At 41.1% G+C, this 22,485-nt stretch overlaps 2 protein-coding genes across 6 annotated transcripts; both read left to right on the forward strand.

Moving 5' to 3' along the window:
* The first annotated feature begins 195 nt into the window (after positions 1–195).
* On the forward strand, positions 196–11,785 carry lrrc8aa (leucine rich repeat containing 8 VRAC subunit Aa). The gene is made up of 3 exons (XM_053447720.1): positions 196–343; positions 5,671–7,789; positions 9,390–11,785. The coding sequence occupies exons 2-3, from the start codon at positions 5,681–5,683 to the stop codon at positions 9,663–9,665; spliced, it is 2,385 nt and encodes a 794-aa protein (XP_053303695.1). The 5' UTR covers positions 196–343; positions 5,671–5,680; the 3' UTR covers positions 9,666–11,785.
* On the forward strand, positions 11,687–21,934 carry LOC128462351 (phytanoyl-CoA dioxygenase domain-containing protein 1). Of its 5 annotated transcripts, XM_053447722.1 has the most exons (12): positions 15,343–15,423; positions 15,514–15,574; positions 16,626–16,784; positions 17,177–17,252; positions 17,350–17,397; positions 17,484–17,539; positions 17,620–17,682; positions 17,841–17,862; positions 18,201–18,329; positions 18,471–18,587; positions 19,014–19,140; positions 21,320–21,934. In XM_053447722.1, the coding sequence occupies exons 1-12, from the start codon at positions 15,353–15,355 to the stop codon at positions 21,366–21,368; spliced, it is 978 nt and encodes a 325-aa protein (XP_053303697.1). In that variant the 5' UTR covers positions 15,343–15,352; the 3' UTR covers positions 21,369–21,934. The 5 variants fall into 5 exon arrangements, with proteins under 5 accessions (XP_053303696.1, XP_053303698.1, XP_053303697.1 ...); XM_053447721.1 differs by lacking the exons at positions 15,343–15,423; positions 15,514–15,574 and adding an exon at positions 11,687–11,854; XM_053447723.1 differs by lacking the exons at positions 15,343–15,423; positions 15,514–15,574 and adding an exon at positions 11,717–13,558.
* The last annotated feature ends 551 nt before the right edge of the window (positions 21,935–22,485 follow it).

The following is a 22,485-nucleotide window of genomic DNA, read 5'->3' on the forward strand; positions in this document are numbered from 1 at the left end:
GAGGAAATAATGTGGCATTCATCAAGATAATTATCGTTATCGACTGTTAGATATTATTATCATTGTTGTTGTTGTTGTTGTTGTTGTTGTCCTCTTTACTGCTGCCACCGTGCTTTTATTTCGACAGCGGCCTCAGTCTCGGGACTTCCGCCTCTCAGCTGTAGTTTTCTGCGGAGCCGCTCCGCTGCTGCCGTCTTGCGCTGCTGTTTTCTCTCCCGTCACTGTCGCTCCGGCCCCGGCGTCCGACCAGCGACCGACCCGCAGCCACAGCCGAAGAGAGCCGTCAGAGACATGTGTCACCCGTGTGACGAGGAGGCGAAAGACTGCGGCTGCAATAAAACAGGTGGGTCTTTCTCCTCCGGTCACAATGTGTGTGTGTGTGTGGAGCGGAGGGTTTTTAGCTGCGCGGCTCGGCGAGACTCCTCTGCCGCAGCGAGCTAACCGGGCATCGGTGGGAGACACGGTTTCCTCCCGCCTGTTGTTGTGGAGAGGAGCGGCTGATAAAAGGTCGCGGGCAGGATTATATTACATGTTGTTTCTACAGTGCCCCTCACCGGGTTAGTTTGAACTGAGGGAATATTCTCCACCATGTATCAGTTACAGCAGCTGAAGGGCCAGCAGGTATTGGGACTGGAACCATTCTATCAATGGAAAAGATACAAATGCAGATTTTTGATATAAATAGTGGAATAACATATTGTAATAAACTGATAATAGCCTCATTGAATTAGTTTGCAATTTTCTAGATTTAAATTTGATATTGTCTATGTAATAATTATCAATGAAACGCGTAGACTGTGCACACGAGATACAAATACAGACATTCTATATAAATAGTGGAAATCTGGGTTAAAACCCCTAAAACCATAAAGCCAATGTTGTTTAACCTGTAGTATTTATATTATTAATTAGATGGTGTCTGCTGTATGTTGCAGAGCCTATTCATCAATCGACCAGACAATTACACACAAATAAAGCTTTTATGATTTTATCTGTCACACAAGAGTGCAAATATACCTGAAAATTATCCGTTTTCATTTTCAGGTATTTGCACTGTTAGTCAGACAAAATACCACATTCTGGTTTGAGGCTACATTCGTCTTCATTTGAGTCTAGTATTGTCTTGATTTGTTGGCTCTTTTCACAGCTTTTTACTTTTGCTTTTCTTGCCCTGTGTGTGTGTTTGAAACTTCCGGATGCCAACATATGCTTTGTTATCAATAAAGTATACATCTAATGACAAATCTTCCTACGTATAGATGTCCCCTTGCTCTGCAGGAAGTTATTACAGTTAACCCCCTCTGTCATTTCATAATCAAAACAAACAAAAAAATACATTGATACGGAGAATAATCAATTAATCATTTGCAACCCTTGTACATTCCTGAATGTGTGTTTTCATCGTATAACAAACATGGCAACGATACATGAGGCTATAGTGTTATGTAATAGACATTTAAGAGCTTATATGGTTGGTGGTAATTGTTTTATGTTTGTGTAACGCCTTTTAATGCGTTATTGTTGTCCTCTGTGGAAAAGGGCATCGGACTGTGCAATACAGGCCAAACAACCAGTCACGTTAGAGCTAGCCACATTAGTCTGATCATATCATCAGCACAGGCTTCTACAAAGTGGATTTGAATGGCCTTTAATTCAGGTGTGTGGGCGGGGTCGAGAGAGAGAGAGAGAGAGCTACATGGTCAGTGCTGTCTTCAAGCAGAAAGGAGAAGTGGGTTTTGTCAGTCAGAACCAGTTCGACCTGGTCCGGACTGCCCTGTCTCGCCTCAGTGTCTCAGAGCTGCCATCGCCAGCCGTGGGCAGATGGGCTGATATCTGAAGCTGCAATAACTGGGTTTCCTGCAGATGCCACATAGAGAGGGCTTTTGTTTTCAACGAACAGTATAAACGCTCACAGATATCCAGTGTCCAATGACGTAAGACTGAGGGAGCATTAGAGAAGCTGGAACTTGGAAAGTTCTTTTCATAGGATCTTCATATGTAAAATAGAAGCACCTGAAATTGTCTGGACGCAATTTCTGGACATTTACGGCTTAAATCAGTAAATTCATCATTCTCTCAGTTGCTATGATGTTAATCAAATACTTTCAGGGAGAAAACTAAGAGATGTGACAAACCCAAAAGTCACACATCAGTCTAAATGGATTTAATGAAAGATTAAGCTTGAATTCTTTCCTTCCATACATCCTTCAATTTTCTACTTATTCTGTTAAGTTTCAAGGAAGCTGGCGTCCTTCCCAGCATGGATTGGGCAGGATGCGGTGTAACACATACACACACAGAGAGAAAAAAACAGTTACACCCAACACACAAACTCAAGTTATGTTATTTTCCTCAGCAAAGGGTCTGTGGATATCTGAAGGTAACAGCAGCTCCTTAAGGAAACAAAAAGATTACCACTTATCACATAAGGCCTCAGGTACAGTCGGCTGTTACATTCACAACTGTTGCCTTCCTGTGAGGTGGGAAGGTAGCCAGGGGTTGAGTTGTTTTAATTTCTGGGATTATTAATTAAGATTGTTCATGTTATTTTTCAATGATTTCATTAAAACCTTTTCCGAGGGAGCTTCAGATGGAGAATATGCTGCGAAAAAGACAAACGAGCCAGGATTTTTCTCTACATGAGAGTTGAAAGACTGAGTGTCCTTGAGGAAAATTGTACTTGGCTTTGTATTATATCGGCTCACACAGCAGCCAGATTCACCTGTGCCTCTCTCAGCCTTTTTGACGAAAATTGCCTGCACAAAAGCAGCTCTGTTCTGTTCAGGGTACAAAATCTGAAGAAAGGAACAGAGAACCAGAAGAGGAGTCACTATGTAATCCACTCCTGACATTTTTCTTTTTAAATTTGAAGGATAGGACACCATTTTCTAGTACTGTTTGTACTGGTGATCAGGTTGGTGCGGTTTGGAAAGACTAGACTAGAGTGGCACTCATAGTGCACATACCTTCACCACGGCCCAACATTAAACCACACTTGAATTCACCAGATCCAGGATTTTATTTGGATTGGATCCATAAATAATTATAAGTCTAATCAAAGAAAATGTTGAATCTCACAATGTTAAGGAATGTGACTTTTATTTTTTACTGGATCCATCAAATTCCCCAGATTCAGATCCACACCAAATGTATTGGGTTTGTATTGGGATTTTTAATACATAACACGACAAACAATTATCTTCTGGTTCATACAATTCAACCTAGCTGCGGCTAGGGGCCAGAGCACTCTTGTCACTTTCAGACTTTGAGTCAATGGCCCTGAACAATGAAATCACATTTGCTTTATACTAAATAAGCCCCTCCTTTCACAGAGGCAGAATGTTTATCCAATCAGCTCTCTGCGTGTTGTCTTCAGGCTTAGATTTGGTCACCTTCAATCTGAATGAGAACCCCTTCGAAGTCTCACAACACATTTACATCAGGCCTTTGCTGAGACTCAAGAAGAAACCTGTTTCTCTCAGTGAAAACCCCCGTTCTCTCAGACCCCCGGTCGTCTGCTCCGTTAAACACCTATGCTCACCCTGTTGCAGACAGTAAGATAGCTCCTGCTGTGAAAACCCTTGTGTTTCAGCAGCAGGACCAGGAGTCTCCAGGGAATACACATCAGCACAGAGGATTTCACCAGTCTAACTGCAGAAAACATCTTAGGATATAACATTCTCTATATATATACTTGTCAATCTTTCATCAAACTTATCTAAATACAAAATGTCCCATCACAGGTTCTTTCTGGACCCACACCGCATCCTTCCCTCCAGGTTTCGTGGTGATCGATTCAGTAGTTTTGGGATAATCATGCAAACAAAAAGTAAATCAAGTACTTAAACAAAACTTTAATGTCATTTTCGACTTTATGAGTTTAGTTACTTTAAGAGTTTAACTCTTGATCTTTGCTTTTTGTGAGGCCAGAAGGAATCTCTTCAGAAACTGTTTTTTATCTTGCCGCATGTAAGATAAATCTCTATAGTTACAGTTTAATTATTAATCAGTTTTAGTTGATCGGAAACATACCAACTAGATAAAGTTTCTCCAGCATCTGGGTTTGGCAACGGTGAAAGTGAGCAGATTGTTGTTTGATGGTTTCAGTCTAAACAGATGTAAATGTATTGATCTGGGCTTTGAGGTGTAATTTGTCTTTTTGCCATTTATAAAGAATCTACACTGGGGCCTGTGTTTTGGTGTCTGTGTTTAATACCATGTGAATGATGGCACTGAGAGTTGTTCTGGCAGATGCTTGGCTCTCTCTGTGCTGTAGTGTCTGAGTTGAGGTGAAGCAGCAGCCGAGCAGATGAGGCCTGCACCGACTGTACTGCCATTCTGGTTTGAACCGGATAAAACAAAACTTTTTTTGTTAGCTATCCGCTTTCATCCTTCTACTGTAAGAGTTGAGTAAACGGGGAGATACAGTTTTTGGAGAGATTTCTTTTTTATATCGGCTACTCCCAGTTTAAAGAGGTAATAAGGATCATATGATTATGATCTTAGATATACTAAAAGATAAGGTTGCCTGCAATAAACTTTTATTTCATGTTATAGCTGAGTGCATTAAGCTTTGAAACATCTTGGACAAGAAAAAAATGCTTAGGTTGCTTTAGTTCTTGCATTAATCACACATTTACTGTATGAGAAAAGGGAAGTAGCTCAGTTGTGGTTTGACTTAGTGTAAATGGACGGCTTGGAACATCTTGAGGTTTGAGGGTTTGTTTTTAACATATTCCGCAGTCTGATATCCCTTTGTTTCACTTTTATTACGCTGAAGGTCTTGTTCTTGACTGGATTTCTGGGTTTTTGTACTATCTGATCATTTTTTGTAAGCAGTCACAACCCATTAAACAAAGGTCATCAGGAAATGTGTCTTTCCTGTCGTGTTTTGAGATGTAATTTGTCCTATCGCTTATACCTTTAACAATTAACATAGAGGAGACACTGTTTAAACATGCTGTGAATTTCTTCAGTTATCCCTAACCTAAAGCAGGCTTTTCATTCTATTGCATTAAATATAAAATTACCTTTGGGGCAAAAGGAACTGAGAGAAAGCACTAGTGCAAGCTTGGATCTTGGAATGATTGGAATGATTTCTCTGGAGCTGGCAATTATTATCAGGCTTTGATTGATCGGCTTACAAACGGCCAAGAAATCCTCCAGTTGTTGGCATTGCAAAGTTGCATTTTTACCTCAAGTAGCAAAGCCTTGCCAAACACTTAATATCCACAGTGATCGTGTTGTTTCGGCTGTTTGGAGATTTGATTAAATCCCTCACAAGCTCTTCAAAGATCTTTATTCCCTCACAATTTTCCAGCATCAGTAATTCAGCATCATTTAAGGCTTTCAAAACAGTGCAACGTGGAATGACAGAAGCCGGTGTGTGATTCTTTGTGATTACAGACCCACTTCCCTTTTGAGAGCCACAATTGTTTTGACAGTTCTATAAATGTATAATTGCTTGAACAGCAAGGTAGACCCCAATTCATTTCTCCATTGTTGGACTGATCAATATTGTTAACTGACTAATAGTTTCAAATCTACTGCAGAGGGCTGCATATAGCAAGTTTTCTCAGTATACGCACATATGGCGGTTTGCAAAATACCCCAAAACATTTCACCAACTGATTCCTAATTTCCTGCGTTTTTTTTTTGTTTTTTTTATAGATAAACCATCATGATTCCCATCACAGAGCTCCGGTACTTTGCTGACACCCAGCCAACGTACCGTATCCTGAAGCCATGGTGGGACGTTTTCACCGACTACATCTCGGTCATCATGCTGATGATTGCAGTGTTCGGCGGTACACTGCAGGTCACGCAGGACAAGATGATCTGCCTGCCTTGCAAGTGGGTGGTCAACAAGTCATGCGAGACCATGCCCGTCGCAAACAACACCTTTGTACTGGAACCCAAAGGCATTCAGTATGACCTCGACCGCCATCAGTACAATTACGTCGATGCCGTCTGCTACGAGAACGAGCTACATTGGTTTGCCAAATATTTCCCTTATCTGGTGCTACTCCACACTCTCATCTTCCTGGCTTGCAGCAACTTCTGGTTCAAGTTTCCACGCACAAGCTCAAAACTGGAGCACTTTGTCTCCATCCTCCTCAAGTGCTTTGACTCCCCGTGGACAACGAGGGCTTTGTCCGAGACCGTGGTGGAGGAGAGGGATCCCAAACCTCTCGCCAAAATGAATGGTTCGATGGACAAGAAGGCCTCCTGCGTGAGTGAGGATGTTGAGGCTAGCGTGCCCATGCTGCAACGAACAAAGTCTAGGATTGAACAAGGAATTGTAGATCGCTCTGAAACTGGTGTGTTGGATAAAAAAGAAGGGGAGCAGGCTAAGGCTCTGTTTGAGAAGGTGAAGAAGTTCAGGATCCATGTCGAGGAGGGTGATATAGTCTACCGCCTTTACATACGTCAGACCATCATCAAAGTGATCAAATTTGTACTTATAATTAGCTACACAGCCTACTATGTACAATACATCAGGTTCAATGTGTTGTGCAAGGTGAACCTTCAGAAGCTAACAGGCTACAGCACGTTCTCTTGTGCCCACCCGTTGGCGACACTTTTCAAGATTTTGGCCTGTTTCTACATCAGCTTGGTTGTGGTTTATGGTTTTATCTGCATGTACACTCTGTGTTGGATGCTCAGCCGCTCCCTCAAGAGATACTCCTTCGAATCAATCCGAGAGGAGAGCAGCTACAGCGACATCCCTGACGTGAAGAACGACTTTGCCTTCATGCTACATATGATTGATCAGTATGACCCTCTGTACTCCAAGCGCTTCGCTGTGTTTCTGTCAGAGGTGAGCGAGAACAAGCTAAGGCAGCTGAACCTGAACAACGAGTGGACCTTGGAGAAGCTGAGGCAGCGCATCACCAAAAATTCCCAGGAGAAGCTCGAGTTGCATCTGTTCATGCTCAGCGGGATCCCAGACACAGTATTTGATCTGATAGAGCTGGAGGTGCTCAAGCTTGAGCTCATCCCAGACGTAACCATTCCACCAATCATCGCCCAACTTTCCAACCTGAAGGAGATGTGGCTTTACCACACCCCAGCTAAAATTGAGGCCCCAGCTCTGGCGTTCCTCAGGGAAAACCTAAAGTCCCTTCACATCAAGTTCACTGACATCAAGGAGATCCCTCTGTGGATCTACAGCCTGAAGAACCTCAGTGAGTTGCACCTGACTGGGAACCTGAGTGCAGACAACAATCGTTTCATTGTCATCGATGGACTCAGAGAGCTGAAAAGGCTCAAAGTGCTACGACTGAAGAGCAACCTTACCAAGCTGCCGCAGGTGGTGACCGATGTGGGCGTGCACCTCCAGAAGCTCTCCGTCAATAACGAGGGCACCAAGCTGATGGTGCTCAACAGCCTCAAGAAAATGGTCAATCTGACGGAGCTTGAGCTCGTTCGCTGCGACCTTGAGCGCATCCCTCACTCCATCTTTAGTTTGCACAATTTGCAGGAGATTGACCTGAAGGACAACAATCTGAAGACGATAGAGGAGATCATCAGCTTCCAGCACCTGAACCGGCTCATGTGCCTGAAGCTGTGGTACAACCAGATCGCCTACATCCCTATTCAGATCGGAACGCTCACCCACATGGAGAGGCTGTACCTCAATAGGAACAAGATCGAGAAAATCCCCAGTCAGCTTTTCTACTGCCGCAAGCTGCGCTTCTTAGACCTAAGTCACAACAATCTGACCAGCATCCATGCTGATGTGGGCTTCCTCCAGAACCTGCAGTACTTCGCTGTGACAGCAAACCGGGTGAGAGTTTAAAAAGACAAAACATTTCAAATTTAGTCACTACATGATTTCATTTAGCAGTTTGTCTCATTTCCTACACTTCCTCTTCCACCCGTTTATCCTTCTATCATGTGTAAATAAGATTAGCTGAAAGGCCAGATAAGGTATTTACAAAGGTCAGCTCTTGTAAATGCTGAGATGGTTGTGGATAGGTAGGAAATTGTGGCTTTTAAGAGGTTTCTCTGTTTTCCAGTGATAAAAGGAGGCTTGATTTAGTGGCATGTTGCAAACACAATCCTGTTATGTACACAGCTGTCAAATTATGCTAACTGCAAACATGTTGGAGAACAGCCAGCCAGATAGCAGGCTAATTATCTTTGTCACTGGCACGCAATATTCAAACCTTTGCTGCTCGAGTAAAGAAGGACACATTTTTGAAGGAGCCTTTAAATGGGATAGCATAGCAAATGTGTCTCTGCTCAGACTTAATATTAACCTCTGTCAGTGGCCAGAGCTACATTCATCTTGTCACACCTGGCAATAAAATGTGTCCTTAATGTGTCTCCTGTGACTACTGGTGATCGGATTTCACTTCCCCGCTTTATGTGTGAACAACACGAAGGTTATTTGTGTTCACAGAGAACAAATTATGTTGTTTTAAGCCAGTTTGTCATTCATATGTGGCCCAGGATGCATTTGCATTCACACAGCTAAAAGAAGGTGGCCACATTCTCAAGTACCATCTCCAAAGGTGTTTTTTGTGATCAGATTACAGAATGCGTTGGGGTGTGTTCACACCTGTTCTGCATGTTAATAACATTTCTGAACGGGGTCCCAGACGCAAGCAGTCTTCAAATGCAGCCTCGGAAGGATATGGCTTCTGAACTGAGACACACTTTTTCTTCAAGGAAGTTCAGGTTTTCAGTAATCTTATAAATCCCCTTAATGTAGGATGTTGTGTATTTCAGGTGCACAGATCATTGATTCAGATATTTAACATCACAGTCATGGCAGGACCGGTTCATAAGGTTTGTGGTGTGCAGTAGAATGTGTGTCTCACCAAAATGCTGGTTCTTTGTTTTGCCATGTTGTACTTTAATTCAGGGAGATGCTGTTTTTCACTAAGCGTGAGGATCATATAGGATCATATGTTTTCAGTAAAGGCTTCTGCTCTTTTATTGTTTTTGCTCATGTGGCTCTAGACTGAAAATAGATTCCAACAGGTTTGTGAGCTGCCTAAAATAGCTCCATTAAATTGGACCCTTGTTGTGTGTTAAAGGCTGCGCTCGACCACATCCTCTCTACACTGCTCTCACACTATTCAAATAAATTGTTTAATGGTTAATATTGTGTGTATGGAGGTAATTTGATAGGATTTGTTTCCTGTGCTGAGGTCTGTCTTGTGTTTTGTTTAATCATATCTTAAATGAAAAGGATCTATTAATGAACCACTTAAAATAGTGGAAACAGCCACCTCCTTTTGTTATTGCCGTTTGCCCCGATCTCAGATCCCTGCCTCCTCTGCTCATGTCATATGGATTAAAAATTGAAGAGCTCAGCCTTTCTGTTCCGTGCTAACTTCCACCCCTCATTATTCTGCCTCTTGTCCTCTCCACTTCAGATCGAGACTTTGCCCCCAGAGCTTTTCCAGTGTAAGAAGCTGCGCACGCTGAATCTGGGAAACAACTGCCTGCAGACGCTGCCGTCACGCTTCGGAGAACTCACCGGCCTGACCCAGCTGGAGCTGAGAGGCAACCGTCTGGAGTGTCTCCCCGTGGAGCTCGGCGAGTGTCGGCTGTTGAAGAGGAGCGGCCTGGTGGTGGAGGAGGACCTGTTCAACACGCTGCCATCAGAAGTCAAAGAGCAGCTCTGGAGGGCCGATAAAGAGCAAGCTTGAGCCAAACCTCTGCAGTGAACTTTGGGAAGAGAAGTTTGATTTAAGGGAGAAAAAAAAACAAGCAGTGGTTTTGTTTATAAAGCGAGCGAAACCTTGGTTTGAGGTATGCAGCATTGTTTGCCATGAGGGCCCAGAGAAGTGACTATGAAAGCATAGACCACGGATTTCAAGACCTCCAAGGAATTTTTTTTGTAATCTCATCCGACCTCGTGATGAGGTGTAATTTCCTCCTAAATAACGGGCTACAGGGATTCAAGCAGGTGACGTCAAATCTGCAAGCCACAGGTGGACCTGTCTCAAGCAAACTTCTTATTTGGAAGGAGCCCCAAAAAGATACAGAAGATACTTTGCACGACTCAGCCTTGCCATTGAGCTCAACATGCTCAGGATCACTTTGTCGCCGGCTGTGGGATACATGCACAAACTGAACATGCTCAAAGCAGCGTTTACCCTGCCATTCCTCTGGCCTTGTGACGCAACATTTCACTTTAGACATTTTTACAATCACATTTGCAGTTGTGATGCAGTGTGACGACTGAATACTGGCGGATGTTGGGACAAATGAACCGATCTGATGACTTTGGTCTTTGGCCCTCGTCAGGCTCTCGAACAAAATTACTTTGTGATGATGATCAACAGGTCATCACAGGTGATCTCACAGCTTAGGCCTTAACTTACAAAGAAAAGCTGTCAGATATTCATCGACAACAAATGAGAACAAATGTCTGAATACCCTGCGGTAGTGGATTTATAGTGTCAGCCTGTGGGCAGGATATCGTACAGCTGTATTCACTGCGCAGTGGAGACAGATCACAGCAAGGCAACACAAGTCTGCTGGTCAACATTCAGATTGAGGTTTTTATACTATACATGAAGGCCATTCTAACAGGTTGTGGGCGGAGCTAATCAATGGGTTTGTGTGAGAACAAATGCTTCATATAACATAAGGAAAGGCCAAATTTGCAATACAAAAGTTCTCCTATTTGCCAATTTTCCCATTTGGTCTGTCCCCTCATCACCTCCTGCTATAGTGTGATATCTCTTGCTACATCCACACTAATATGTTTTTGTTTGAAAATGCATCAATAACCTTCTCAAAGGCTACTTCCTGGGAAAGTACCTGTTAATTAATGTAAAGCAGTTTGTCTTAGCACAGACATAGTGTCATGTAGAGATATAGGAAACCCGATGTGGGTACATTAAGAAAATATCCAGACAAACAAATGAAGGGAAACTATTTTCTGTAACAGGAGCTGTGTTTTGAAGAAAGGCCCCATTCCTCTTGGACTGTTCATTTAGTTTAACATTGCATCTTATATTGCACGACTAAACATCACTAACTTAACTGATGTCTTATTAATTATGCGAGATGGGCCTTGTTGAAACAAACTGGAAAATGTATTTTAATTCTAAGATACACAATTCGGTGCTTTAAAATGCTACCACACTCTGGTATCAGGATTGGGCCTCTGAATCAAGCTTTAAAGTGATTGGTTTAATGTTGAGTAATGATTTAATTCAATTGTTTTTTGTTTTTGCCTGTATATGACAGAGATAGAAGAGGTATGACGTGAATCAAAGGTCCCTGAGCACAACCGAACAATAGATGATGCAGTGACGTGTCATGCACTGTCACTATACAGCCACTAGAGCACAAATGAGGCTACATCCATTCTACTACGTTAACTAACGTTAACTCCGCAATGGATAGACCTGGGGTCCATATTACTCCGGAGTTCCAGAGCCACTAAAACAGAGAAGTTTGAAAACACTGCTCTGTCTTAGTCCTAATGGTCAGAAACAGGGATGTTTGGAAACAATGACGTAGACACTCACAACCGCTTTCTGGTTGGGTGGCCTTCTCTGATTCGTCAGGCTCCTACCCCAAGATTCAACGAGCCAATGAAAACGTTGTTGTATGGATGTAGCCTAAGAAATGATTTTAAGATCATTATTGGACATACACCTGTAGTCAAAGATCTTAGGTGACCTTTGTTCAATTGAAGGCATGTTGCTTCACTGACCAGATGAGAATTACACAATGTCCCTGTGCTCACACAGTTTGCTGTCAGTGTATTAAAGCTACAGAGAAGCAAACATTCGGAAAACTCCCCGTCACAGTAGATGTCCTCGTCATTTTCAACTTTCAAGTAACGCAAGCTTGCACATTAACCGGAGCAGAAATCAAGGTACTTTCTATGCTTAGTATGAACTATGAGCCCTCAGATGATTATTGCTTATATGAGTCCTCCAAGTGGATGAACTGTAGACGTGAGAGATGACAGTCGTAACTCGCTGCCAGGTACTGCCTGTCTCAACAAGGCAAGTGATGACGTAAGTGACTCAAGTGCCCAGTAGTTTGCATACTTCCCATCGTGTTTATACTCCTCAGTTTACTCCAGTGCTTCTTTTTTTTTAATCCTTCATGAGCAAAATGAGGACAAGCCAGAAGTTTCAGAATGAAGGAAACGGCTTTTAAACGACCTCCACCAGGGAAACATTTATTTGCAGGGAGAGTATGCAGAGAATGTGATTTCATGGTGCGTGCTGCAAATTAGTGCAACAGCGCTTTGTGCGCTTGAAACACTTTTCTTGTTGAGACGTTGGATTTAATAGCATCATTTGGTGTATTCCTGCTACGTTTACTCCAGCCAGGAGTCTCTCGTTGCTAATAAGGCCTTACCCTTTACAAGCCGTACGCCCTCGTTAATGATCATAAACATCACGTCCATGAGCTGTTGTTTCTCATGTGAAAACAAATGTTTGACATCTCTGTTTCAAGCAAATCAGTCGATACGGTCTGTGCTCTTACTGTTACCAGCTGGTTTTCTTTATTTCTTTACTTTAGCCATGTAAGAGTTTCAAGTGAGGTCTTACTGTAGTAACATGCGTGTACCTTTGCTCACAGTGAATCTTGTTTTACTGAGGCCTTAGCTGAATCCAAATGTCCTTAGAGGTCACCAGTGAAGTGCTCCCACACAGTCTTAAAGGTGCAGTCCTGTCTGCTCGAATGTGTTGACTAGCAACCGGTTCTAAAGGTCGCAGACGACGTCGAGCACAAAGAGGAACAACTCTCAGCTCCTCCTGCATGAGAAATATCTTGCAAAAAATATTTCCACTTTGGTGGTTTGGATTTGGTTTCATTTTTACGGTGCCAAGTCAGAGCAAGAACATGTTTTTCCCTACATACCTGCAGAGAGTGTCTGTTAACCTGTTGGATGCTAATGAAAATAATAATTGAGGTATTGGCACATTAAACTGCAAATCTATGGGCCTCTTATATGACTGGAACATTGGCTCTTTATGGTGGAGCCGTGCTGCTGACTGTGCATCATAGTGTCAATTTAGGACATTGACATGTTGTTTTTAATTTGTCTTGGCCTTCACTTTCTGGTCATGTGATTACAAATCGAATAGTCAATGCTTTATTTATATTTTTTCCCATCCTTATGTTTTGTTAAGGAGAAGTTCTGACATTAGATTCATTCTTGGTGGAGTAGGAGCACTACTTTACTCTGGAAAGTTCAGGAGTGTCATAGAAGTCTTTCTCAGGGCGTCTCTGGGATCTTATACACACCTCATCCGAATATTTGGATTTGCTAAAATAGTCACGTATATCTCTCCCTTTTCCATTTCAGCTATCCACAAATATTTATTGGTTTACTCATTGGTCCAGAGCTATGACTTCTGTCGTATTCAGTCCCTCAAAGTCACTTCCCTCTGAGTCACGAGTGGAGCACATTTAACCTGTGGCCCCATTCCCTTTCCTGCACGTCAGCATCAGTGAGTTAGCGCGAGTGTGCGACATGAGGTCAGTCATCCATTTGTCCAGCATTGAAAAGAGGAAGTTTAATAGAAATGCCTCTGGGTGGCAAAACATTTATAGCACTTCGGTAAGTGTCATGTATTTTTGTAACACATTAAATAACCACAATCAACACGTTTAAAAGCTTTTTCTATTCTGTGCAAATGTGCTGTAAATAGTTTTGTCTCGTCACGTTGGCTTTCTGTCAATTTTAAGTTAAGCCATGAAATATTGAAACTATGTTTGCTTGTGAGTTGTGTATGCCTTAAGTAGTGCAGTTTGTGTGAAGCAGTGTAACTGATCCGTTTCCGAGCCACAGAGGGTTTTAACGGAGGTCCGACAATGAGTTGCTTTGTTTTTTGGGGGGGTGCCTCAGCTCCTGTCCCTTAAAACAAGACATTATTTCACAACCTAGAGACGACTCTTGACAATCTATCATACTGTAAATGGAGGTGAGCTCCCCTTCCAGTGTGCATGGGCACTGTGCAGCCACCTCACACCATCTGTTAATATCTGTAATATGTCTGAGGAGTGATCCATTTTGGACATACAAAAACCATTTCACTTGAAATCAAATTCGAAAAATTCAACTGCCATGAGTGCATTGACATCTAATATTTACCTATGTATAAAATGTTTTTAAATACATGATTGTATTTACTATGTATGAAATCCATCTGCATTCTGACACCTGTAAATCAGGGATATGTGAAAACAGTTGGTTGGTTTCAGGTTTCGTATCCACTTCATTTCACAGCATGAGTTGCTTGATGCTGAACTTGTGTGCATTATATTCATAGTGTAAGCTGCCCACGTACTCTAGCAACGGTCATTGCTGAATTCTAAGCCTGTAATCTGGATCACACATGTGACATGCGTGACAAGGCCTTTAATAATTAATTGTTGCCAAGTGGCTCGGACACTGGCTTTTTAAGCGTGACGTCTGTATGAATGAACAAATTGACTTTTGATTTCATAATGTTCCGACCCTACTTTTGTACCATTGATGATGAAATAAACACTGAATTATGTCACATAGAATGTGTTAATTTTCCATCTGCCGAGTGGTTTCATCTTCCAGGGAAAAGTCCTGAGCTCTGACCAGGTTTGTCTGAGAAGTGGATTTTGTACACTAAACTAATAAAAGTTACAATAACACTGCATTGCTCCTGTTCAGAAATGAAAACAACTGATATATTACCTGAGATGTTTCTCCTTTTCACCAGACTGTGGCCTCATTAACTGAGCAGATGACAATTTATTTTGACGGTGGAAAAAAAACCCACCCTGTGCTGTTCATTAATCATTTTTGTTGCACCACTATATTTCGATCCTTCATTTACATAAAAGTAGCAATACTGCACAATAAAAGTACTTCATTGGAAACAACTGTAATTTAAGTATCAAAACTAAACTAGTGCTCGTATTATTTGTAATGCATTAATGTTCAAAAGCATTTTACCTTTGTAGTTGGTGGAGCTGGAGGTAACTATTTCTCTGCTGGGTATAACTAGTAATCTATAATTAATCGAACTGCTCTCTTTATAAAATGTTAATCTGAAATGCAAATAATACAAAGTGGAGTATAAGTATGTAATAAAATAGAAATATTCAAATCAAGAATCAGGAAGCTGTAGTTCACTATTTATGTAAATGAGCTGAAATTCCACCACTGCATCTTGGCTCCTATAACTACCGGGAATGGCCGCTAGATGGCGCTGTGAGTCATTTGAGTCACAGCAAGGACACGGGCGACACCCAGAGGCCATTTGCGGCCGCTGCTGCAGCACCGCCACGAGCATTAGAAGGGCTAGGAAAGAGTTAAAGTCCAAAATCCTATTACAGCTCGGGGGGTTACACTTTAAATGACTTAACAGGTCACATGGTCGGAAACCAGCGTTTAACTGAGACACAAACACACACTGACACACACGAACACACACACAGAGAGAGAGAGAGAGAGAGAGAGAGAGAGAGAGAGAGAGAGAGAGAGAGAGAGAGAGAGAGAGAGAGAGAGAGAGAGAGAGAGAGAGAGAGAGAGACACAGATTCCTGTGTCCGAGCTGAACAACATGGACTTCATGTCAGATCGTGATGTGCAGAAGGTGAGCGATGCAAAACTGCGATTTACTCAGTTTGATGTTGTTTGTGCAAAGAGGCAACCGAGCTGTGAAGGACTCCGATCACCCGCATGTGTTTTACATGTTTATATCAGTGCAGTTTATATGGAAGTGTGTGTGCACACGCTGGACTCATTACATAACACGCTGCAGCCACAAGTAGATGTAACCCGCCTATTCAAATGGAATGTTGAGATCTGTCTCTTAAAGCTATACTCTTCGTGTGGAACCTAGACACATGTTACTTGTGCTTCATTTCGGTTTGATCTGTATTGATGTGGGAACATAAGCAGGGACACGGCCAGGGAATATAGACATAATATATATATATATATATATATATGGATAATATCAACCTTTAAGAGATATCTCAGAGCATATTTAACAGCAAAAATCGAATTGAAATGAAAATTGCCTTTAGCAGGTACATTTTAGGGCTATATTGCAAATCATTTCTTAATGAGCTTAACCGTTTGTTATTTTGACAATAAACCAATTTATCCTTGTATTCAAAACGAGAAAAAAAGTTTTTAAATTCTTGAGTTTCTAAACCACAGTCCTATTCATTTATCAAAATAGCTGCCAATCAAATTTATGCTGATTGACTTATTGAGCAATCAAGTAATTGTTGCAGTTCTTATGTTTCACCTAAAAAAAAAAAAAAAGATTACTTCAATGCATCTACAGTTTATGTGGAGTGAAACAAATCCATTTGATCAGTAGACCAATCAATGGAAAATGCAACGTTTTCTTAACAGTTTAAAACATTTATTGATTCAAAAAAAGGAAAACACTCCTTTTTACCAACTTCACATTTCATAATTGTATATGATTGCAAACTGAATATCTAGTGTTGCTTAAACAAAACAAAACACCATGTTAGTAGCCTCATCTTGTGCTGTGGAGATTGTGATGGCCACCATTTTATATTTTACCGACCTAACAATAAAGATATCATCAGTCACAGTCTCATTTTCAAAAGATCATGTGTTGTTGATGTGAAGCTGTGAAAGTGACCCTGCATCCCTCTTGACAGTACATGGAGGAGGGGTACGTGGTTCTCGATGGGCTGCTGACCTCCCACGAGTGTGACGAGCTGAGGCAGAGGATGTCGGAGATCGTGGAAGACATGGACGTGCCGGAGCACTGCCGCACAACCTTCTCCACCAATCACGACGAGCAGCTGAAAACGCAGGTGACCTAGTGAAGAGTACCGGGATCAATCTTTTTACAGCGTCAGCAGTTTACTCACCAGCATTTCTTTCACATGCCTTCCACCACTTTGCACGTAAAGATGCAGGTAAGCTTCTTTTAAATACAGAAAGTCAGTGAGTACTTCTAAGGTCACAGTCTGTAGTGAAGATATATTATCTCTCTTTTGCCTCGACCCCAGACGTCCTCCCTCTCATGCGAATAGTGAACTCTTATGTCAACAGTCTGTGTCTCTGTGTCTGTGTCTGTGTGTGTGTCTGTGTGTGTGTCTGTGTGTCTGTCTGTGTGCGTGTGTGCGTGTGTGTGTGTGTGTGTGTGTGTGACATATGACTCTCTGGCAGATCAGGTGACCGATGTTAACATTCTGATCTGCAGGGAAACGCTGACTATTTTATCACCAGCGGAGACAAGATACGCTTTTTCTTTGAGAAAGGAGCTTTTGATGACAAAGGTGAGCGAGGTTCAAATGATTTGCAAATTAATAAAGAAGTTAATAATAAGATAGCGAAATGCAAGATGTGACTGGTAATGCTTTTCTTGACCTGCAGGTGAATTCATCATTCCAAAACAGCGATCACTGAACAAAGTTGGTCATGGTAAAGATTTCTACTTGAATTCTCCTAACACCATGTACATGTGTACTTGTGTTTTTCCCTAACTAATCCTGTTCTTCTTCCTGCAGCTCTACATGCCTATGAGCCATTGTACAAAAAAGTTACGCATTCAGCCAAAGTTCAGGTGAGTGATTGTTGAACTGGGTATAAATGAATGATGAACAGGAAGAAGTCACAGAATAACCAACACTCATTTTCTCTTAGGGCATCGCTAAGAAACTGGGACTCGTAAATCCTGTCATACTGCAAAGCATGTACATTTTTAAGGTAAAGAATCTACCTGCCTACCTACCCAATACATTTACCTACCTACCTACCTACCTACTTATTTAATAATACCTACCTACCGACCATTTTCCTCCTTAGCTAATTCTACACGGGTTGTTTAGAGTAAGCCATCATTTTTCATTCTCTATCTTTTCCAGCAACCAGGAATAGGTGGAGAAGGTAAGAAAATCAAGAATATGTTATATTTCTTATTTGACCATTTTATTACTAAATCCATGTATGTAGGTGTGTATATTATTATATTTTTTATAAGCATATGTGTATATGTTTACACTACATTGATTTAAAAAAGCTTTTTATTAGTACTATACACTCATGCAAAATTATTCTTCACATTTAAAATCTTCATATTAAAAGTTTGCATATAATGAGTGTGTTTATATTAAACCTGTGTTTATAATATAAGTGTGTTTGTATTAAAAGTGTGTTTATACTAAAAGTGTGTATATACTATGATAGTGTCATGTGTGAGTGTGAATTTGATTCTTGTTTCTCAGTGACACCTCATCAAGACGCCACATTTCTGTACACGGAGCCTCTGGGCCGAGTTATGGGAATGTGGATCGCCTTGGAAGACACCACTCTGACCAATGGCTGTCTGTGGTTTATTCCAGGGTCACAAAACAGTAAGATTCATGATATACTGGAACTCAGCTTGCTCTGTAGTTTACCATTCTATTATTACGTAACATGGACGGATGATTTTGCTATTCGAAACCAGTTTCTGTGCATATTCTTTGCATGTCAAGGTTCATCCATCTCCTCAGGTGGTATCTCCCGGCGTATGGTGCGTACCCCAGAGGGCACCTTCCCCCTGACCGACTTCACTGGGAAAGAGATGGAGTACGACGATGAGAAGTTTATTCCTGTACCAATTAAAAAAGGTAATTGACTTTTCATTAATTTTGCATGTGCAACTAACAAGTCATTGAAGTATTAATCTGAGTGAGGATGTATTTTGGATTTACAATTTGTTCCTTGAGTAAAAAACATCCAGTGTTGTGGGGACACACATGGGGACACACGTTTTTTTTTATTATTGTGACCAGCCTCACACATTACATCTTTACAGCACCATAGCTCAGGTCAAGCTGAGAGAATGATTCCACAATAAAAGAATATCTGACCAAAATAATGATAAACACTGATTTAAAGTGGCCAGATACATTGTTACATTTTGGATTTGGGATAATAACTTGGATAAAACAAGTAAACTATGATAGCCCTTGACATGACCTTGATGAAAATGAACAGATGGGTTAGGATGTAATAATTATTGATTATTTGTCCATCGATCCCTCTGTGTTCAGGTGGCGTGGTCCTGATCCACGGTGAGGTGGTGCATCGCAGCGCTGAGAACAAATCAGAGGACTCTCGCCACGTCTACACCTTCCACGTCATGGAATCCCAGGACACCCGGTGGAGCCCCGACAACTGGTGAGTGTGTGTTCAGAGATGTGGTGGATTGGTGTTGTTTCTACTGGTGACAGTTAGTCAGGGCGGTTCCAGCAGCAGTGCTTCTCTTGGTCGGCACAAAGAAAGAACATGTAATCCTAAAACACTGTTTACTTAACATATACTTTATAATTTATATGGAAATAATGCAAAACTTGGTGGGTTTTACTGTTTTTCTGCAATGACCAGGAGCTTATGGTGGCCTGTTGGTAGCTGAGGTGTGAAAACTATACCTATCACTGTGTAACTAAACATTATTTGACTAGTATTTGTAATGGTCTTATACTGGTCTGGTATGTCACAGATGACCAGTTCCTTGGTTTTATTAGAAGTAAAATACTCTGCCACATGTTGGTTTCCACTTGTAGTAACTAATTACCCTCTGTCAGGATGGAAATTGAAAGTGTCTTTAATTCAACTCAACTCTTAGGAAATGAGGCGAAATGTAATTTACCACTATCCAATTATTACTCTTCAGTGAAGCTAAATTGAGATTATGTAATCTTTTGGGACCTTGCAGCGTTGGGGATAATTTTTTGCATTATCACACCTTCACATACTTTATAATTATCTATAATGATCTAATTCCATTGAAACCATTAATAACACGTTATTTGCAGTGTGTCATTAATCACCTATTAATATCCACTGTGTGTCATTTTATACTTTATTCCGTCATTCAATGTCATTTACTACATCATTTTCTTTATGTCACTATTCATCTCAGCTGTCAAAATGTAGAACAAGACTGTGGGAGCTTAAAGTATAACTGTTGTAGTGTCTGTCTCTGGGGGCTGTGCACCTCCCTACAGGCTATTATGTGCTGAAGAGGCAGTTAGAGAGCCTGAGGCAAGCAGCTGAGGAGCCAGGTCCTGAACCTATAGGCCGAGACTCATGGCAGGTCTCTTCCCTAGCACTGTGCTTGTGCAGTGGTGACCCGTCCCTCGCTTTTGCCTGTGGCGCCCCCGCATGTAGACCGCATGATTAGCATTTCAATGGCAGTGCACCGGGTTTTATGAGGTTACACATTCCCGCAGGCCCTTTCCTTTCAGGCAGAGAACGGATGGCCAGTAAATAAAAAAACACCTCCATCTGAATCCAAACAACCGATGAGAACCAATCAGATTTCAGATGAGAGGTCAAATCAGTAAAGAAACAATTCTGTAATACTTGGGTAAAGATTCCACGTGAGTCTTCTGTGTAAGAGACAGACAGATTTCAGGCTGTCCAGACACTCTTTTTTTATTTGGTTGCTGTCTGAAACTCTGTTGCAACATACTTTGGACGACTCCAGTGGTCTTCTTTTCGGACTCAATCCACTCTGAACTGTGTGTTTGATCACAGTGTTGGAGCAGGACTCTGGGTTCTCTGTTTCCTGGCCCCTGACAGCAGCTTTAACCAGACTATAAAAACATTCAAAAGACATAGTGTCTCTAAAAATTACAAATATATATTAGTCTTAATCAGAAATATCAAGTGCATTTAAGCAGTTTTTACTGTATGATTATTCTAGCTGTTCGTAGTGGAATTCTCTCTAAATTGCTTTCGATGTAAGAAACTAGGGTCAAATTAAATAAAAAAAATCAGCCGAGATGAGCCTTTCACAGACACATTGGTTTCTGCGTTTGTTTAGTGCTATGTGCACTTATTCAGGTTATAAATATTTGGTTTTATTTGTTTTATTTTATAATATTTGATTCCAACATCTTAGGAATCTAATTTTTGTAACATACATATCGGCGGATATATTAGTATTGGAAATGTTTTGCTCCCTAATAACGGCATTGGCTCAAAAAAATCGTTATCAATCGGCCCCTACACAAAATCCAGTTTTTATTCTGTGCAGAGACATCCTAAAAGGTTCATAGTTTATACTTAGCCTCTTTGTTTCGCAAAAGTAAAAATAATAACGCAGTGAATTTTGTACTAAAAAGGCTGGATCTATGGAGGATCTCTACTTGTTCTGTTTAACTCAGCGCTCCAAAGCCTTTTATAAGCTGCAACACTTTTTGTCCTCATCATGTAGATTGTACTTTGAGAGTGGGCCATAGGAACAGGCTGAATTATTACAGCATGTTTGTTTTTTAATGCAAACTTTAAAAAAAAAATGAACCTATTCTGTAACTAACCTGTGATGTTTCTATGTGTTTGGTCTTTAAAGGCTGCAGCCCACTGAAGAGCTTCCTTTCCCTCCCCTCTACACCAAGTGAAGGACATCCGGCTGCACAGACACACGATCCCATCTTTCCTGAAGAGCGACCAACGTGTATTAACAGTTTCAACCATAGCTCATGTGCTCATGGATTTTTTTATCTTCAATGAAACCATGTGTTGCTCTGAGCTGCATGTAGATTACAGACCATCGAGAATGTTTGTGGCCCGATACTGAATGTGAATTTTTTAATATGCTTAGAAATGAATTTGAATTGAACCCTTTTTTTAAAATACAACTGATATTTAGATCTGCTTCAGCGTCTCCTCATCAACATTTGCACAAACCAGCATTTCTCTTGTTCAAGCAAATTTTCCTTTTTAGCTATGTGTTTAAACAAGATGGCAGATTCCTATTTTTACAGACAAGCAGTGAGCAACAAGTATGTGGATTTTAAGACGCAACTCAAAAGAAAAACATCTTTATGTATGAATGATTTTAAACAACATCCAAACTTCTTTAGATACATTTGAAATCAAACTGAGAAACCAGAGGGTTAATGTTGGCGCACAGGTTCCTCTTCTCCATTCTCACACCAGCATTAAACAAATGGACTGAAAATTGGAGGAATATCATTTTTATCTTTCTGTCTGGATGCTCTCAACATGCAATATTACATTTTTTAAACATAAGGGTGATGGCAAAAACAATACACTAGAAGAATCATGCCAATTAACCGTCATCACATTAAAGGGGACATATTATGCCCATTTCACCACAGTTGATATGGTTCCTTGGGGTCTTAATGAAATGTCTGTAACATTTTTTGGTCAAAATACCACAAGGATCATTTAATACAGCACCCTTTTTACCCTGTCTAAAACAGCCTTCCTCAGATTGACCTGTTTTGAGTGCCCCGCCCCCCCCCTCCTCTCACCAACAACCCATACCCCTTCTCACTGCCCCGCCCCCGACACACACAGATCTTAAATCTGCCCTTAGCATATTTAAGGTTGTTAAAATCATTTTAAGTCACTGTCCTACACATATTTCTGTATCCGTTTGTTGTTTCTTCATTGAAGCTACGATTTCGAAATACTACACCTTCTGATAAAGATGTATATTATTTAAATACATGCATTGTATTTAAATAATACTTGTGTATACACACAATA

Source organism: Pleuronectes platessa, chromosome 19 (assembly GCF_947347685.1).
Source record: "Pleuronectes platessa chromosome 19, fPlePla1.1, whole genome shotgun sequence".
Lineage (NCBI taxonomy): Eukaryota > Metazoa > Chordata > Actinopteri > Pleuronectiformes > Pleuronectidae > Pleuronectes > Pleuronectes platessa.